This window comes from Megalobrama amblycephala, linkage group LG19 (assembly GCF_018812025.1).
Source record: "Megalobrama amblycephala isolate DHTTF-2021 linkage group LG19, ASM1881202v1, whole genome shotgun sequence".
In the NCBI taxonomy this organism is placed as follows: Eukaryota; Metazoa; Chordata; class Actinopteri; order Cypriniformes; family Xenocyprididae; genus Megalobrama; species Megalobrama amblycephala.
Genome location: NC_063062.1, coordinates 9,312,257 through 9,331,490, shown reverse-complemented (window position 1 = coordinate 9,331,490; position 19,234 = coordinate 9,312,257). Strand labels below are relative to the sequence as shown.

The 19,234-nt window shown below is 36.7% G+C and overlaps 1 protein-coding gene across 1 annotated transcript in view; it reads left to right on the top strand.

Annotated features, from left to right (window-relative positions):
* The window catches only part of btbd11b (BTB (POZ) domain containing 11b), a 75,749-nt gene extending 56,732 nt beyond the window's left edge, over positions 1–19,017 (top strand). The window contains exons 4-17 of the mRNA XM_048169314.1: positions 118–270; positions 550–715; positions 3,989–4,078; positions 5,736–5,837; positions 7,994–8,087; positions 8,198–8,333; positions 8,446–8,666; positions 9,560–9,738; positions 12,546–12,651; positions 15,507–15,609; positions 15,809–15,890; positions 16,025–16,093; positions 17,555–17,668; positions 17,791–19,017. Of these exons, the coding sequence (XP_048025271.1) occupies positions 118–270; positions 550–715; positions 3,989–4,078; positions 5,736–5,837; positions 7,994–8,087; positions 8,198–8,333; positions 8,446–8,666; positions 9,560–9,738; positions 12,546–12,651; positions 15,507–15,609; positions 15,809–15,890; positions 16,025–16,093; positions 17,555–17,668; positions 17,791–18,000 (1,825 nt within the window). The 3' untranslated portion in view covers positions 18,001–19,017. The remainder of the gene's footprint in view (positions 1–117; positions 271–549; positions 716–3,988; positions 4,079–5,735; positions 5,838–7,993; positions 8,088–8,197; positions 8,334–8,445; positions 8,667–9,559; positions 9,739–12,545; positions 12,652–15,506; positions 15,610–15,808; positions 15,891–16,024; positions 16,094–17,554; positions 17,669–17,790) is intronic.
* Positions 19,018–19,234: the final 217 nt, after the last annotated feature.

Below are 19,234 nucleotides of genomic sequence, written 5' to 3'. Positions count from 1 at the left end.
AGCTGAAAAAAAAAAAAAAATCAAATTCAAATGTTAATCTATAAATAATACTAATTACGAAAGTCAAATATATGTATTTGTTAGAGAACCGTAATCACATTTTGTCTCCCCCTGCAGGCCGTTTCTAGTACTGCCTCCTCTGATGGAGTGGATCAGAGTGGCTTTGGCACACGCAGAGCACCGCCGCAGCTTTTCAGTGGATAGCGATGATGTTCGGCAGGCTGCCAGACTCCTGCTGCCCGGGGTGGATTGTGAACCTCGCCAGCTGAAGTAAGCGTGCTGCCATTAAATTAACATCCAGCTACCAGATATTGCTACCCATCATGAGTGAAATGAAAATGGCTCATAAACAGTCTGTACAGGGAAAACAAGCCCAGTCAACCTCACACATGCCCTTCATTGCTCCATAACTACTGCTTTATTACTATTAGGCAAAGTGTTGTAATGAAAGATTCACCCATAGATGAATATTTAACTTGGAATGTGTGACTCAAGCTTTTTTGCAGAGGGTTAAGACATCAGAAAGATGTTTTTGTGTCTGTGCCACAGGACGGATGACTGTTTCTGCGTGTCACGTAAGCTGGACGCTGCCTCCACCGAGGCCAAGTTCCTGCAGGACTTGGGCTTCCGCATGCTCAACTGCGGCCGCACTGACCTTGTCAACCAGGCCATCAACTTACTTGGGCCCGGCGGAATCAACAGTATGAGTGAACAGGTTAGAATGAGAATCACATTTTTTCAATTCAACATTAATAATTGTTACATAAACAGACACGTTCATACATACTAATACAAAATGACATTAATTTAGTTTTAAACAGTATGGTAGGGTAGGGGATGTTACTTCTTGATAACCAAAATATTATGATTCGTCCATGTGGGAACCCCTTCCTAAAATATACACTACTGTTCAAAAACTTGAGATACGTATTACTTTTGTTACTTTTTCATTATTACAAGTCATTTATATCTCATATATAAATGCTGTTCTTTTGAACTTTCTTCCCATCAAATCCTGAAATAAATTTATCACAATTTCCACAAAGATATTAAGCAGCACAACTTTTCGACATTGATAATAGAAATGTTCCTTGAGCACTAAATCAGCAAATTAGAATGAATTCTAAAGGATCATGTGACACTTAAGACTGGAGTAATGATGCTGAAAATTCAGCTTTGCCATCACAGGAATAAAGTACAATTTTAAAATGTATTATGTATAAAATGAAATATAATATTTCACTGTACTTTTGATTAAATAAACAACCTTTTATACACTCAAAAAAATGATTTGTTGATGCTGTTCACTTTATTTAAACAACTTATTTTGATTCAACACCATTGTATTAGGTTTCTGGTTCAAATTTAATTGCTTCATGTTAAACTGACTTAAAACGATTACTTTTTGACTTAACTTACTGTTTTCATATTAAAATAACATGTTTCAATCAAGTAAACTCAACCAGGACTCAATCAAACAGGACTTTCACTTGCCATCATGCTTTGCAAAGGGGCTGATCTGGGAGAATAAATGTTGAAATAAAGTGCTATTTTAAGCAGTTTTTAGCAACATTAGAAAATGGAGGGAATTTTTAATGTTTACTTTCTATTATGTTGGTATTTAAAAGTTTCTGTTATGTTAATAGTTTTGGGGGTTACCATTGTGGTGAAGTGTAGAACATGTGCTTGGGTTATCTAACAATTATCTAACATTAATTAAAGTTGTTTAATAATAAAAACAACTATTATAGGCATGCCATAGCTGGAATAAACCCATCTTCTGGCTAACACTTAACAATAAGAGTCTTTACAGAGTAAAGATTTTGTAAAAGTTGTGAAAATTGTTCTTGAATGCATCCACTAAATAAACTAATCCATTAAACTGGGTTACTTTTTTAAATTTCTGTTTGATATTAATTTTAGGATAATTAAACTTAATGGTTTTTGAAAAAATTAAGAATGTTAACCAGATTCAACTAAATGGCATTGAGTTAACCTTATGTAATAAATTTAAGTTAACTGAAATAAATAATGTTAATTAAATTCAACATAACCAAATTATGTGGAACCTGTTGACATAAAAAAATTAAGTAAATCCAACGTATCATTTTTTTGAGTGTAGTGTGTGAGAAAAAATGTTAAGTGTGACAATAAAATTCAATACACATTTCCTCAATTAAATAATTGGTTTTTTTTATCGTTGTAATGAAGCTAATTGTTAAAATATTGTCTGAAAAATATTTTTTACTTTTATATGAACATTTTTTCAAGTTGAAAATTTTTTTTCAAAGCTATATGCAGATTTGTTTTCTTTTAAAAACATTTTCAGGCAGTAGAATAAAATAATCACAATAAATCTAAATTAAATTAATGTAATTATACAGCAGGAATTAATTAGTTAAATCAAATATGTTGACTGTAAATACAATTTTTTTTTTAAATATATATATATTTCATTAATATCCTAGAGTTATGTGTTGACTTTGACAGCCTTAAAACAATTTATTTAAAAAAAAAAAAAAAAAAAAACCTTTTCACAAACTGTTTCCTGAGGGTTAAAAAAACCTCAGTGGGTAGTGATTGTGTGTAGGGCTGGGCGATATATCGCATGCGATTGTCACGTGCATTTCATCAGTAAAGCTGGTTCCCTGATTAACGCTAAATCGCCATCACCTGCTTTCAAATGGAGCGGCATTTAATAGACAGAGCCGTAGATCACTGACAAGCTGTGCAATATCGCGTTCATTATCGAAGGCGATTCATCTGCGATAATGAACGTGATATTGCGTAGCTTGTCAGTGATCTACAGTTCTGTCTATTAAATGCCGCTCCATTTGAAAGCAGGTGATGGGGATTTCGCGGTAATCAGGGAACCGGCTTTACTGACGAAATGCGCGTGACAATCGCATGCGATATATCGCCCAGCCCTAATTGTGTGTTGTAATGGTCTTGGCCTGGTCTTATTTGCCTGGCAAGGCCAGACTGATATATATTCTACAAGATATATCAGTCTGGTCAGTCCGCCCTCCGTCGCGATTCGAGTCAACTCCAAACCGTACCGTGCAATCAGATTCGTTTATTTCAGTGACGCAAACAGCGAAAGTCCCTTCAATATCAACAAAGATTGAGCACGGGAGACCCGAGAGTTTGTTCTATTCAGCCGTGAATTCAGTTTTAAATGACCAAAAACACTTTAATTATTTTCTTTTCGCTGTTGAATCTCTTGTCGCTTTGCTAACGTCATATCCGCCCTTCTCTGATTCGTTTACTCCGCTTCCTGATTGCTCGGATTTGCTCCGCCCTAGAAATCGAATTGATTCAATGGCCGACCAGACTCATCCGCTGGTACAGTGGTGAGGCTGGATTTTCCAGGCAATGGTCTTATAACCTAAAAGTTGCAGGTTCAGACCCCTGAAGCGCTTTGTTCATGAGGTACCTTCCAGTACAAATGCAGGTGCAAAAATGTATGTCGCTTTAAATGGATAAATGTGCAAGTCGACAGGTTGCAGAATTTAAATGCTTGCACACATTGCTGTACTTTCCCTTTATGGAAGCCCAGAAAAAAAAAACAAAAAAAAAACAAAACAGATTTGCACTGCAGGTTTCTCTCAAGATTCAGAGTGTTTAACGGTTGAACGTCTTAATCAGAGCCAGCTTTTAGGAAACATACCAGTGCTCTTTCCATTACTGATTGCTTTGCTCCATTTTCGACTTTAGGGAGTGGAAATGTTTGCCATTACATTTGATTCTTACCTAGTTCACCTAGTTTTCCAGCTCTTGATTTGAATAACATTTTTCATAGGTTTTCCAGTAGATTAATTATCAGCACAAGAAGACCCTTTCAGTGCTGTAATTATGTCCATATAAAATAGAGTAATGTATTTGAATGAAATGCTGCATAATACGGTCAAGTTGTATTCTGTCATTACGCTACAATCAGAAGATATATCTGGCATATGCTCAGTGTGGTCTTTTGTGTGTTTTCCAGGGCATGACCCCTCTGATGTATGCTTGTGTCCGCGGTGACGAAGCCATGGTTCAGATGCTGCTAGATGCAGGAGCTGACATCAACAGTGAGGTTTGTGACTACATCTCTGCTGCGTTCTTATATACACATTATGTACACTCATCCTGCTCGTCATGTAGTTTCATGTGTAGTGTTTGTGTTTTCTGTGTTGTGGTACAACAGGAGAAAACTCAGACTGCTTTGCATGCCCATGAGGGATTTGTCTGCGTAGAGTTCTGCTTTTTGTTGGAAGTCACTGTCACTAGGTGTTGTTCTGCCAAACTCAGCCCTAGAATCTAGTACAGACAGATTTCTCACTAATACACACATTCACTATTTGTCGCTATTTCCAGCTACGTCTCAGAGATGCTTTCAGCGCAAGTCATAGTTTCAGTCAACTGTAGCAGGGAAATAATATTGTTTGCAACTCTGTGTCAAAAAATATGAAAAGTTTATTGACGTTTGCCATGAATCAGGTGCTGTTTTCCCTTCTCACAAAGCCTTACACTTTCAGAAACATTTCACTAGACTTTCGACTTGTTTGTTACTGTCACTAAATATGTAATCCAGAATATAAGGTAAAATATTGATGTCATGACGTTAAATTAACCTCCAATTTTTAAACTTAAGAATATATCTACATAAGTTGACTCATAATTTGAATGGAAGCAAGATTATCTGACCATCTGTACAAAAAATTATTATTATTTTTTAAAGGAGTTCAATTTAAAATATCTCTTTTCTTTTTTGATAGTTTTATTTATTCTTGTGATAGCAAGGCTGCATTTTCAGTAGCCGTGATTGATAATAATATTCTTATTATTATCAATGCCTTCAGTGTCACATGATCCTTCAGAAATCATTCTAATATGTTGATTTGGTGCTCAAGAAAAATTTCTTATTATTATCAATGTTAAAAACAGTTGCTGCTTAATGTTTTTGTGGAAACCATGATAATTTTTTTCAGGATTCTTTGATAAATAGAAAGTTCAAAAGAACAGCATTCATTTGAAATATAAACCTTTTTATTATAAATGCATAATAAATACATTATATATTAAATATTAAATATATTATAAATGTGATTAGAGCTGTCAAACGATTAATCGCGATTAATCGCGTACAAAATAAAAGTTTGAGTTTGCCTAATATATGTGGGTGTACTGTGTGTAATTATTATGTATATATAAATACAAACACATTCATGTATATATTTGAGAAATATTTACAAGTATATGTATTTATTTATATTTTTATATAATTTATATTATATATAAATAAAAATATTTTGTACATAAATAACATATTTCTCTTAAATATATACATTAATTTGTGTGTATTTATATATACATAATAATTACACACAGTACACCCACATGTATTAGGCAAACTCAAACTTTTATTTTGTATACGATTAATCGCGATTAATCGTTTGACAGCCCTAAATGTGATGTCTTAACTGTCACTTTTGATCAATATATTGCATCCATGCTGAATAAAACTATCAATTTTTTAGACCCAAAACTTTTGAATGATAGTGTGTTTGAATATACTTTATATATGTATATACAGTGCATGCAGCTCCTATAAAGTGGCAGAAAGGCCAAAGCTCCTCTCCTATCTCCATATTTTCAGCTGAGCACAGCGTCTCTGTGCTTTTCCCAGGACGGGTTTTTAAAGGTCTCCTTCTCTCATTTGTGCCCTGCTCTGTCCCCTGTACCTCCCGTAGGTGCCAAACACAGTGCAAAAGTACCCCTCAGTCTTCCCAGAGACCCGGCAGGCCACGCCTCTCACCTTCGCCGTACTTCACCAGCACATCCCCGTGGTGCAGGTAGTGACCTCTCTCTCCCGCCCGAACTTTCGGCAGTTTTTTGAGCCAGACGACTGAGTCAGAATAAAATTCCTGTAGCATATGCATCAGTTTTCTCCTGAAAATCTTGTCTGCATGAATTGGGGTGCTTTGTGCTCTCTCATTTTATCATTAAGTCGTACATTCATTATGATTCATTATATGTTTGCTTATTTCACTGTCATTGTCTCTTGGCTGAGCTAATGCCTCTTATTAAAGGGAAAATGTACCCAAAATTGAAAATTGTGTCATCAGTTACTCACGCTCTTGCCATTCCAAACCCATAAGACTTTCATTCATCTTCAAAACACTGTCCATTTACTATTTACCTGTAACACTGACGATTCAAGACGTTCATAAAGAGATCGTAAAAGAAATCCATATGAATTGAGCGATTCTTCCGAAGAGACACAATCGCTTTATATGATGAACAGATTTAGTTTAGATATTTAACCTATAAACATTGACCTGCAAACATACACAGAACACTCAAATTTGGTAATCAGAAGCTCACCCGAACCTACTTGGTGCACAAGAACAAACCTCCAAACTTCTTTTTACCAAATTTGAGTGCTCTGTGTATGTTCACAGATCAATATTTTTATGTGTATAAAAACTAGTGCTGTCAATCAATTAAATAGCTAATTAATTGCACATTTGATTAACATTAAAGGCTCACTGAAGTGCCTTGGAACACGCAGCATTATTCAGTGTGTTGACGTAACTGACACAGGAAGACGGGGCGGGACATATCGAACAGCTTTTTTAAAATAGCCAGTAGCATTTTGTTTATATCACAGCTCGGCCAGAGCCGTTGAGCTCGGTAAAACCTCAGTTTCCTTCTAATCTCTAACCATTTCTCCTCCTAATCTCCTCCATATGGCTTTAAAATATAGCATTCTGTGCAGAAATCAAATGGGTCTGATATGCTTTGTGGTCTGAGCTGACTCGCGGATATGATCCGCTCTGTGCTATCGTGTCTCTGGACCGGAGCAGTGCACTGCGGTTCGTGTGACACTAGCGTGAAACCAGACTTCATTCGCCTCAATGGAAAGCATATTAAATACAATTACACTGTCTTAATCGTTCCCTATGCTCTATATAGTGCACTATGTGCCATTCACCATATAGAAAAAAGTAAATGCCTGAACAAATGACCGATTTCAGCCACAGGTCTTAAGTGTCTATTTATAATGTTGGGGGCGGGATGCTTTAGAGTCTAGAGAGCATTTGATTGGACCGAAGATCTGATGGTAAGCTGAAGTCTGCGGTAAAAATCCGTGATCCATTTTAGCGGAAGTAAGAGACTCTAAGTTTTGAATGCTTATATCTCCTAAATGCAAGTTTTGTCATTGTTTTGGAAAACACCAGCCTATTCATAACCTTAAGGCTGACATATTCATAATAAAAGCTAAAAAAACTTTTGATTTCAGGGGGACTTTAATTTGCAGACTGTAGCAGGTTTATTAGGCTGCTGTCACTTTAAGACCTGCCGCACATGACGCGGATCTGTATGCTACTTTCTCAAAAATCTATGTGTTCATTTAAGACTGTACTTATGAGGATACCCGTCAAAACGAGTCGCACACAGACAGAAGATTCACAGACAGCGCGCCAGTACTGCACTGCGTTCTCTTTTGTGTCTTGTTGCGCTTGAATGGTTTAAAAGCATTTGCATGAATAAGAGTCTGATCATATAATGTAACGCTAGCTAAAGGATGACGGAAACAACGGATGCTGTGGTGACTGTGTAAAATATATTTAACATGTTAAACTGAAAAAATTAATTTGCGTTATGTTAACACTTTAATTTTGACAGCACTAATAAAAACCTCATTATATAAAGCGATCATGTCTCTACAGAAGACTAGGATTAAACTGTTCAATTCATATGGATTTCTTTTATGATCTCTTTATGAATGGTTTGAACGGTCATAGATTTGGGTGAATAGACTTTCAATAGAGGGACAGACATTTTTTCATTAAAATTTGTGTTCTGAAGATGAACGGAAGTCTTATGGGTTTGGAACGACATGAGTAATTGATGACAGAATTTTCGTTTTTGAGTGAACTAACCCTTTAATCTTAGCAAAAAGTTTATACACTAGTTAAAACCTCTCTCCTTCCTTTTATCTCAGCTCTTGCTGGACGCTGGAGCTAATGTGGAGGGCTCTCTGCAGGACGGAATGGAGAACTACACTGAGACGCCTTTGCAGTTAGCTGCTGCTGCAGGTAAGAAAGCTCACACTGCAGACCGGACAACAGCGCCACTTCCTTCTCGAATTACTGAATTATAAGCCAGCGAGGCCACAAGAGAAGACTCAGCAGTTTGTTTGCTGTAGGGAACTTTGAGCTGGTCAGTCTGCTTTTGGAGAGAGGAGCAGACCCCATGGTTGGGACCATGTACCGCAACGGCATCTCTACTGCACCACATGGGGACATGAACTCTTTCAGCCTGGCTGCTGCGCATGGACACAGGTAACACACACACATGCATCAGTCAAATACACACACACACACACACACACACAGTCTCGTAATTTATTAATAAAACCTGCAAAATCGTATCATCCTCATCCCCGTGCTGCAGGAACGTGTTCTGCAAGCTTCTGTCGCAGTCGGAAAAGGGGAAGGCGGATGTTCTGTCTCTACAGGAGATCTTAGCTGAGGGATCAGAGATGGAAGAGAGGAATTCCCTCAAGATAGAAGCAACCCGTACAGGGAAGGCCAAACTCAAAGCTCTAAGAGAGGCGATGTATCACAGCTCTGAACATGGCTATGTCGACATCACATTGGACATCAGAAGTCTAGGTCAGTGCTCTTATAGTATCTACAGTAATAAAATAATGGTATTACAATGGATTTACTGAACTTAAGTTAGAATTTACACAGTGCTAATGCTGAATTGAATAGCTTATTGAGGTGTGCTATTGCTTTTCTAAACATTTGGACAATTTTGGCATGGCATACAATAAAACAGGCCAAATTTGCATGGACCCATATTGAAGGAGGGACACAAGTTATATCTGGAAATCAGTATATCTGGGCTTTTTTGGCTTGTGCCAGAAAGAAGTAACATAGGATCCCTCCAACCACCACCCTAGCAACTGAAATTTGCAAGGGCAAGCACTACAAAAAAATTTACATACACTACCATTCAAAAGTTGTTGTCTTTTAAGACATTAATACTTTTGTTAAGAAAGGGTGATAATCCTACAATTTTATTTCTTTTAATAAATACTGTTCATTTCTCATCAAAGAATCTGAAAAAAATGTATCATGGTTTCCAAAAAATAATAAGCAGCACAACTGTTTTCAATATTGATAATAAGAAATGCTTCTTGAGCACAAATCAGCTTATTAGAATGATTTCTGAAGCATCATGTGACACTGAATTATGTTGGAAATTTAGCTTTGCCTTCACATGAATAAATTACATTTTATAATATATAGTAAAATAGAAAACAGTTATTTTAAATTCTAATAATATTTCACATTATTACTGTATTTTTGTAAATGCAGCCTTGATGACTAAGAGACTCTTTAAAAAACATAAAAAAATATTCCAACCATAAACCATAGATTTTGAATGGTAATGTATACTTTTGTGAAAAGCTCAAAGGCGTCTCCACATTACTAATCGCATAACATTCCTACTTGTTAAAAAGTATAAAGGTGATTGTCATGTATTTTTTGTGTGTCAGGTGTGCCCTGGACGCTGCACACCTGGATGGAGTCCCTGCGAACTTGTTTCCTGCAGCACCGGCGGCCGCTGATCCAGGGTCTGCTGAAAGAGTTCAGCTCTATTGAAGAGGAGGAGTACACAGAGGAACTCATAACACACGGCCTCCCACTCATGTTCCAGATCCTGCGTGCCAGCAAGGTGAACTAACACACATGCAAAACTCAGCAATTTCTACATTTGACCTCATATTTCTTCATCTTGCAACAGAGTTATTATAGTTTTTAAATGGCACTAAGTTTAGTTTTGTTTCTTTTTGTATTTTGGTTTTCATTTTCAGTTTACAGTTTACATCTAGTGGTTCATAAACAGTTTTGAATTAATATATATATATATATTTCTATTTTTTAAATTTCTTTGTTTTATTTATTTTACAAATGGGGTTTTGGGGTTTTATCCCTTGAAACTTCATGCCAAAATTTTTTATTTTTCAAAATTTAATTTAGTTTGAGGCCAATTGTAAGAAATAAACAAGATTTCTTTCATGTTGCATAGACTGCAATGCAAATATTTGATTGAGTTGCCACATACTTTGCTCCACACTGGTTTATTATTGTGGTGTCACCGAATTTACCTGCCCCTAAACTTTGTTTATAAAAAAACGGACTTTTCGTTAGAAAAGATCAGACAGGCTCTTGCTATATAATCAGGCTGTTCTTTTACAGGAGATTGTCAGAAGTCAGGCATGAAAGATTAATTATATGAGAAAATCCTGCAATTAAAAAAAAAAAAAAAAAAAAAATAAATAATATAATATATATATATATATATATAATATATATATATATATATATATATATATATATATATACATATATATACATTTTTTAATTGCAGGATTTTATATATATATATATATATATATATATATATATTATATATATATATATATATATATATTTCTTTTAGTTATAGTTAATATTGCATTTATAGTTTTATGTTTATTTTAATTAATTAAATGAATTTTCACTGTCAATTTTCATCTTTATAATTTTGTTCAGTGTTGTTATGGTTAACTAAAACTATATATAAAAATAAAATAAATAAAGCTAAATAGAATTTTTTTTAAAAACTAATAAAAATGACTAAATCACATAACAAAACATAACACATATTCAAGGCTTCAATTAAAATTAAAATTAAAAATAAAAGCTAATTAATATATACTATAATAGTGTATTAAAAGGTTGAAAAATGAAATTTCTGTCATTAATTACTCACCCTCATGTCGTTCTACACCCGTAAGACCTGCGTTCATCTTCGGAACACAAATTAAGATATTTTTGTTTTGTCTTTTTATCTCCCATAGAAAGCAATGAAATTACCACATTCATGGTCCAAAAAACGTAGTAAAGATATCGTGTCATGAAGTGACTAGAATACTTTTTGTGTGCAAAAACAAAACAAAAATAACTATTTTATTCGACAATTTCCAAGATTTTCAAGGAAATTTTCAAGAGCTTCCGTGTTCTATGTCCGAACGCCGGCTCAGTATTGGCCGGCTCCTGCGTCAGCATCACACACATGCGTCTTGGTGCTCACGTGAACAGCGTCAGCCAATACTGAGCCGGCATTCGGATGTAAACATGGAAGTGCTGCACTGCGTCAACTGCGCAGGAGACTGACAGGGTTGAGAAGAAATTGTTGAATAAAGTCGTTATTTTTGTTTGTTTTTTTGCGCACAAAAGTATTCTCGTCACTTCATAACATAGTCATGTCAACTATTTTAACAATGTCTTTACTACTTCTCCAGACCTTGAATGTGGTACAGTAATTTCATTGCTTTACGTGGGAGATAAAAAACCTCTCGGATTTCATCAAAAATATCTTAATTTGTGTTGCAAAGATGAACAAAGGGTTTGGAACGACATGAGGGTGAGGAATTAATGACAGAAACTTCATTTTTGGGTGAACTAACCCTTTAATAATGCCAAAATAACACTGATTTTGTTAACAATAATACCTTATTTGGCAGACACATTAATTCAAAGTGGGTTGCACTGCATTCTAGTTTCTAGTACACTTTATAAGTATGTGAATTCCTTGGGAATCGAACCTCTGATCTTGGTATTGCTGGTAGCTTGCCTGAGATACATGATTACTTCTCTCAGAATCTTTAGAGACCAGAACCCTGGGGAACACATTGGTTCTTCAGAACAGGAACTGAAGGCAGAAACTCGCATAATTTGAATTGGGCATTCTGTTGACGTCCTCCCACAGTGTTATGGGATAGTGAGCCTTTCTTTGAAACTAGGGTGCTTAAAAGAATCCTTAAACACTGACCATTACATTTGCTTCACACATCCATATCTACTCCCTCTACAGCGTATTAGACAGTACAGGAAGGAAAGATAAACGTGGACTTCCTTCCACTGGGGCAACAGTAGGTGTATGTGTGAGTGTGTTTGTCAAGGTTGATCTATGGTGGAGTCAAGGAACTTTACTCTGAGCCCTGCAGGGATGACTGACAGTTTCCTCTCCCTGCTCAACCTTCACAAATAATGTGTGTCTGCTTGTTAGTACAAAGAGAGAGAGACCAAGAGAAAGAACACCGGAGAGAGAGTGAGAGAAGGAGGAAATAGCGGCGCTGTGCTGACAGCAGGTGATTTGTAGAGACAGAGGCAGGCCGGGTGAGAGAAACGTCAAGTTGATGAGGAACCTCTAACAATCTTTCAGAGAAGCTGATCGTTCAAACTGCAGAGGGAGTGATCTGACAGGGATTTAAGCATCTTCCTGCACTCACCTCTTTAACAAAGCACCGATCCCAAAAAACACCATGCACTGATGCTTCTCAAGAATAGATGCTGTGATGCTATGCAAGCTCACACATACACATAACCCTCACACATTAGCATTGCTAACACCTTCAAGGCAAGTCAAAATGTGTTGTTTTCTAATGGGACTTGATGAGAGGGGTCTTACTGGTTACTCTTTCCCATGGTTTCCAGAATGAAGTGATTAGTCAGCAGCTGGCCGTGATATTTACTCATTGCTATGGGCCGTACCCGATCCCCAAACTCACCGAGATCAAGAGGAAACAGACGTCAAGACTGGGTATGTTACACCGGATTTCAGGTTGTGCCATGCTCTCTGTAAAATACAATCAACTGCAAGCTTTTCATGACCAGAACGAATTTAACTTTTTGAATTAAACTGAGTGCTCTCTTTGTTAATGAAATGCCAAGTGAAAAATGTCATTTGTGGGTGGTTCTGCCATTAAAAAAATATTTTAAATGCAAGTCGAAGGGATTGTTCACACAAAAATGTTCCAAACTGTGTGACTTTATTTCATCTGTGGAACACAAAAGGAGAAATTCTGAAGCATGTACTGCTATTACGTAGTTTTTTTATTCATTTCCATCTTCATGATAATTTTGTTTAGTGTTGTTATGGTTAAAAAAAATGAAAACCAATAAAAGTAATTTTCGCTAATATAAATAAAACTGCTAAAAAATATAAATATTAGATGAAAAACTTAAAAATGTTGAACTTGGCAAGCTGATATAAAATGTACCAAATTTACTAAAATTAAAAACTGGAATGAAAACTTAAATTTAAAGCTAATTAGAGATATTAAAAAACAACAAAAACTAAGTATGGCAAAAGCACATGTACAGCAATTAAAAAAGGGGTGGAGCTTTCAAGCTTCAGGGTCATAAGTCATATGATAGCTTACGGTGACGTACGGATCAAAATTTTAGTTGTAAGTAAGATGAACTGCAACAGTCCGATTTACAAATGTGATTTTCCTGCTAGAAAAAAACAGAGATCAAGCATCCTGCAATAAAGCAATAAAACTCATCTGGAGAAGAAGATCTCAAAGAAATAGCAAAGGACAACGCCTTGCCCTAACAGAGGCCCCCACACAGTGATGGACAAGTGTCTTCAAACACTAATCCACCACTGTATGCATGTGCATTTCAACTGATGTTATGCATTTATTATTTCTGAATTGGCTTCTAATTGTCCAACTATGAAATTGACATGATACATTTTTACTTGACAAATAAAGGGCCCTATTTTAACGATCTAAACGCAAAGTGTAAAGCGCACGGCGCAGGTGCACTCAGGGCGTGTCCAAATCCACTTTTGCTATTTTAACGACGGAAAAACGGTCCGTGCGCGGGGGCGCATTTTTAAAATGGGTTGTCCCTATTCTCTTAATGAGTAATGGGCGTAATGTTCAATAAACCAATCAGAGTGTCATCTCCCATTCCCTTTAAGAGCGAGATGCGCTCGCGCCATGGCGGATTGCTATTTACATGGCGTACACGCGATGAGTCAGTTAATATATATGTTTGTGTATTGGCACGATTGTTCAATTAATTTGCCAATTTCGTTCATCATTATAAGTAGTAATAGGCTGAATTGAAAATAGATAGCCTAATTCTAATACACGCAATGACTATTCATCATTACATTTTTATATTTATGTAGCCTACACAATAATATTCTTTTACACTGTAATCCTTTTGTTTTTAATATTTGGCATGTTTGTGTGATGCGCATCCCTATGTGTAATAAGCAAAGTCAACGCTCACTGTGGACGCGCCCAGAGGCGCAGTTTCTACCAACGCGCTCTAACAAAAAAATATTGCGCCATTGACTTTAGACTTTAGACCAGGTTTGAGTTGGTCTATGGCGCAGTCTATTTTCAGCTCCTTAAAATAGCAATGCGCCGGCAATGCGCCTGAACACACCACTTTTTTAGACCAGCACGCCCATGGGCGCACTAACTGGCGCAAATGCATTTACTAATTTAAGGACGTGGCGCTGAACGGGAAAACGCGAACGGCGCCGGACGCAAACTAGCAAACACACTTGCGCTGCGCCTTGCGTCGCATTGCGCCGGGTGTATTATAGGGCCCAAAATGTTATATTTGATTTACTCTGGATTCTTCTGAAATCACTATGACCAAGTCCATATTTCCGCAAATCTGCATCATGATAGATTAAAAGTAAAGGGTCAATGAAAGGAGCATGTGGGCACATCATGGGATTTTTTTATTTTGTCTATCGACTGGTTTAGCAAGTTGCAGTACCGTGACTAAGAAAACTGTGTTTTTGTATGAACAAGCATGTGGCTTGCACCCTCTGACTTTGGCGAGTTTGTGATCGTGAAAAGCATTTAACGGCCAAAGTGACTTTACTAAGTGATATGGGTCCGTAATGAAAGAATAATTGAAAATCTGAGATACCCAGAATAATCAAATATCTAAATTAATACATAACAAATGATTAATTTCTAATTGGAAACACAACCTAAGAGTCATAATCATTTGAAATTGGAGTCAGATTAAATGAGTGAAATTAAGTGAACTTCATAGAGGCTCTCAAAAGACATACACGCGTTAACCTTCGCCCAGGCCGTCGGATTCCGTTTTTGGGCCGATGCGGGGTTCCTTACAAATCATTGAGACCACTTTTGTGAACTGGATCAAATGATTGATTCAAAAGATCTGACTCAACAATACATACACAGAACAAACTCTACTCTCACATACATTCCAAGGAGATCTAGGGCTAATTTTCAGTGAATAAAGACTTAAATTTCAGTCACATAAAGCTATCACCTAGCCTCAGCGGACTTATATAGTGCACAATTCTCTCTGTCTACTTTTGTGGTGCTTTTGTGTCCTTGAAAGCTCCATTCCCCTTTCCCCATTCTTTGTAACTGAATGGAAAACCAACCAGTACATTCTTGAAAACATTCTCATTTTATGTTCCACAGCTGAATGAAAGTCATATGGGTTTGGAACATTGTGAGAATTGAGAAGTAAATGATGACAGAATTTTCATTTTTGGATATACACTTTGAGCTTTGTTGACAGCAACTGTAGCATGCTGTTGGTTTCCACAGATGACAATTATGACTAATGAAATGCATCTGTGATATGTTTGTGTGTCAGACCCTCATTTTCTAAACAACAAGGAGATGTCAGATGTGACCTTCCTGGTGGAGGGAAAGCCATTCTATGCTCACAAAGTTTTGCTCTTCACCGCCTCCAACAGGTCAGTTGATGTACTGTATCTAACTAAAAAGAAGCATGGTATAATTGCATGCAGTGATGTTTAACTTGTGTTTTGTTGATTCAATTACAATACCTTATTAATAACACAGATATAAGGCATCAGAAAGGGCTTATTTTCCTTAGTTACTCTGTATAGAGTATGTTTATCATTGTTTTAACTTCTCCTTCTTATACCCAAGGTTTAAATCACTCCTAGCAAACAGACCAGCTGCCGAGAACACCTGTATTGAAATCAGCCATGTCAAATACAATGTATTTCAGGTACAGTCTGACTCCTGCACTAAAAGATGCATGCGTGTCTTGTTATGTTTATGTAACTTTTATTGAAAATGAAAGGAAAGCTTGTAATTTTTTTATTGTGGTCTGTTGTGTCTGACTGATGCATTCCCTTATAGCTGGTGATGCAGTATCTGTATTGTGGTGGAACGGATGCACTTCACATCAGAAACACTGAGGTTATGGATGTAAGTACTAATGACTCCATTTCAGCCCTTTTGTTATACAATCTAGAAAGTTTATATTTAAAGGGATAGTTCACCCAAAAATGAAAATGTGATGTTTATCTGCTTACCCCCAGGGCATCCAAGATGTAGGTGACTTTGTTTCTTCAGTAGAACACAAATGATGATTTTTAACTCCAACCGTTGCCATCTGTCAGTCGTATAATGCATGTCAATGGCAACACAATCTATAAGAGTAAAAAAAACATGCACAGACAAATCCAAATTAAACCCTGCGGCTCGTGACGACACATCGATGTCCTAAGACACGAAACGATCGGTTTGTGCGAGAAACCGAAACAGTATTTTTATCATTTTTTTACCTCTAATACACCACTATGTCTGAACGGCAAAGTAAAATTTCAGCAATTACTTGAGAATCATTATCAATGTTGAAAATAGTTGCGCTGCTTAAAGGATTAGTTCACTTTAAAATGAAAATTACCCCAAGATTTACTCACCCTCAAACCATCCTAGGTGTAAATGACTTTCTTCTCTCTGATGAACACAATCAGAGTTGTATTAACAAATATCCTGATGCGTCCAAGCTTTATAATGGCAGTGAACGGGATCAACGAGTATGAAGCTCATGCATCCATCCATCATAAATGTTCTCAACTCGGCATCGGGGGGTTAATAAAGGCCTTCTGAAGTGAAGTGATGCCTTTGTGTAAGAAAAATATACATATTTAACAAGTTATAAAGTAAAATATCTATCTTTCGCCAGACCGCCTTCCATATTCAGCCTACGAAGAGTGTAACGCCTGTTCAAAACGCTTACATACGTCCTATGCCTTCCATATTCAGCTTATGAAAAAAGAGTAACTGATGTCGCGTCAGTTACGTTTTCTTCGTAAGTTGAATATGGAAGGAGGTCTGGAGGATAAGATATTTTATATTATAACTTGTTAAAAATGGATATTGTTCTTACACAAACGCATCGCTTCATTTCAGAAGGCCTTTATCAACCCCCCCGGAGCCGTGTGGAGTACATTTTTGATGTAGATTCAAACTTGTTGCCCCCGTTCACTGCCGTTATAAAGCTTGGATGCGTCAGGATATTTATTAATACAACTCTGATTGTGTTCATCAGAAAGAAGAAAGTCATATACACCTAGGATGGCTTGAGGGTGAGCAAATCTTGGGGTCATTTTCATTTAAAAATGTACTAATCCTTTAATATTTTTTAGTGGAAACCATCTTTGATTAAAAAAAAACCTTAATTTGAAATAGAAATGTTTTGTAACATTATAAATGTCTTTACTCTCATGTTTAATCAATTTAATGTATCCTTGCTGACCCCAAACACTAAAAATGCCACTAAGATTTACATTTATGGTCATACTAGGCTAATATAAAATTAGCCTTATACTGAGGTTTATATTTTTATATTCTCAACTTCTCTCTTTCTCCCATCTCTTCCAGCTCCTCTCTGCATCTAAGTTCTTCCAGCTGGAGGCATTACAGAGACACTGTGAGATCATCTGCGCCAAGAACATCAACACCGAAACTTGTGTGGAGATCTACAACCATGCTAAAGTAATGGCAGTCTATTCCATTTGTTACAATCTTACATGTTCTCAGATTTAATTTTCCATGTGGTATGTACATGGAATATTCTTGACATTCTCAGTATTTTCTTTCCTCTGCTTCTCTCTTAGTTCCTGGAAGCACCTGAGCTGTCGGCCTACATCGAGGGCTACTTTCTGAAGAACATGGCAGTTCTCATAGAGCTCGAGCCATTTAAACAATTGCTCTATAACACTCCGGTGGAGAACTGCTGCCCCGACGTGTTGCACGACCTGGAGAAGACGCTAGCCACGCGCATTCGCTCCATTCATCTGTCATCCTCGAAGGGATCCATCGTCTAAAACTTCCAGACCTCATCGAAGCATGCTGAGATCCCAACACGTGCACTTCCTCCAGGACTTTAGCAGTGCGCTCTAAATGTGTTCATTCAGTGGCAGTAGCAATGCACTCGTAGTTCTCCATCTAAGACTGTGGTGATCTCTTCTCAACAGACTTGATCTGTGTTTTAGGTTACAGCCATAAAGGAAACAATGCCATTTTACATGACGTCTTAAGATCGAATAACAGCTGTGACAGATTATGGTTTTGTTAGATGCAGGACCTCTACTAACCTTGGAATATTGAAGCAGTATGAAGGAATACAGCTGCAAATGTGATGACCCAAAAAAGTGGCATTGTTATGATCGCTAGAGCAAGCAGGTTCCACTTTCTGGTACGAGAAATCACGGCTTAGGGGTACAAAAGGTTAGTCCTCTGGAATAGAAAACAACTCAATCATTGTCAGCACTGATTATAGATGTTACTAAATATGCTTCCTAGATTTGTATTTTCGAGCATTGAAATGATGCCTCTCAGTTGTACAGATATAGCTCTTATTATCAGCAACCATATGTGTAAAATGTGGGCAGAGAATGTGGCTGCCAATGTAAATATCCAATCGAAATCTCTCACATGGAGTTGTTGATCTCCAGCTGTAAGTAGATGTATATAAAACGTCATCATCTTAAGACTTCCATCGAGAACTCACAATAATGTACAATAGAAGTGTTCTTGAAGTCTTGTTAACTGTTGTAAATGTAGATGAGCATGTAAGTATTTTCATGCTTGGGTTTTGTTGCTGTCGTCATGTCTTGCATTGACGTTACACTCTTATGTGTGTGTGCGGGGATCTGTTTTGTCTGGGAAAACGAATTATTATCAGCATGGAGTTGCAGAATTGTAGCTGTGAATCCCCTGACTGAAATGACTGATTCAGAATGTGCCTGCAATACGTTCTGATGTGCTGTGTCTCTAATGACATTTGTGTAAAGCCACTCGGTGACTAAATCAGTGTTCTTTATAAAGATTACTACAAAATACCCATGCCTCTTGTCATATTTTATTGTATGGGAATTATTTTAATAGGCTGGAGGTCCATAAATATTGTTTGCTTGTGTTGTAGAATCCAGATTTTACTGTATATTAGACAGTGGTGACCCAAAACCAGAACTATCTAACGCACAAAATAGGCTAAATAGTAATATTGACTATTTTCTAAATGAATATTGAATTTCAGTGGTTTGATGCAACCTATAA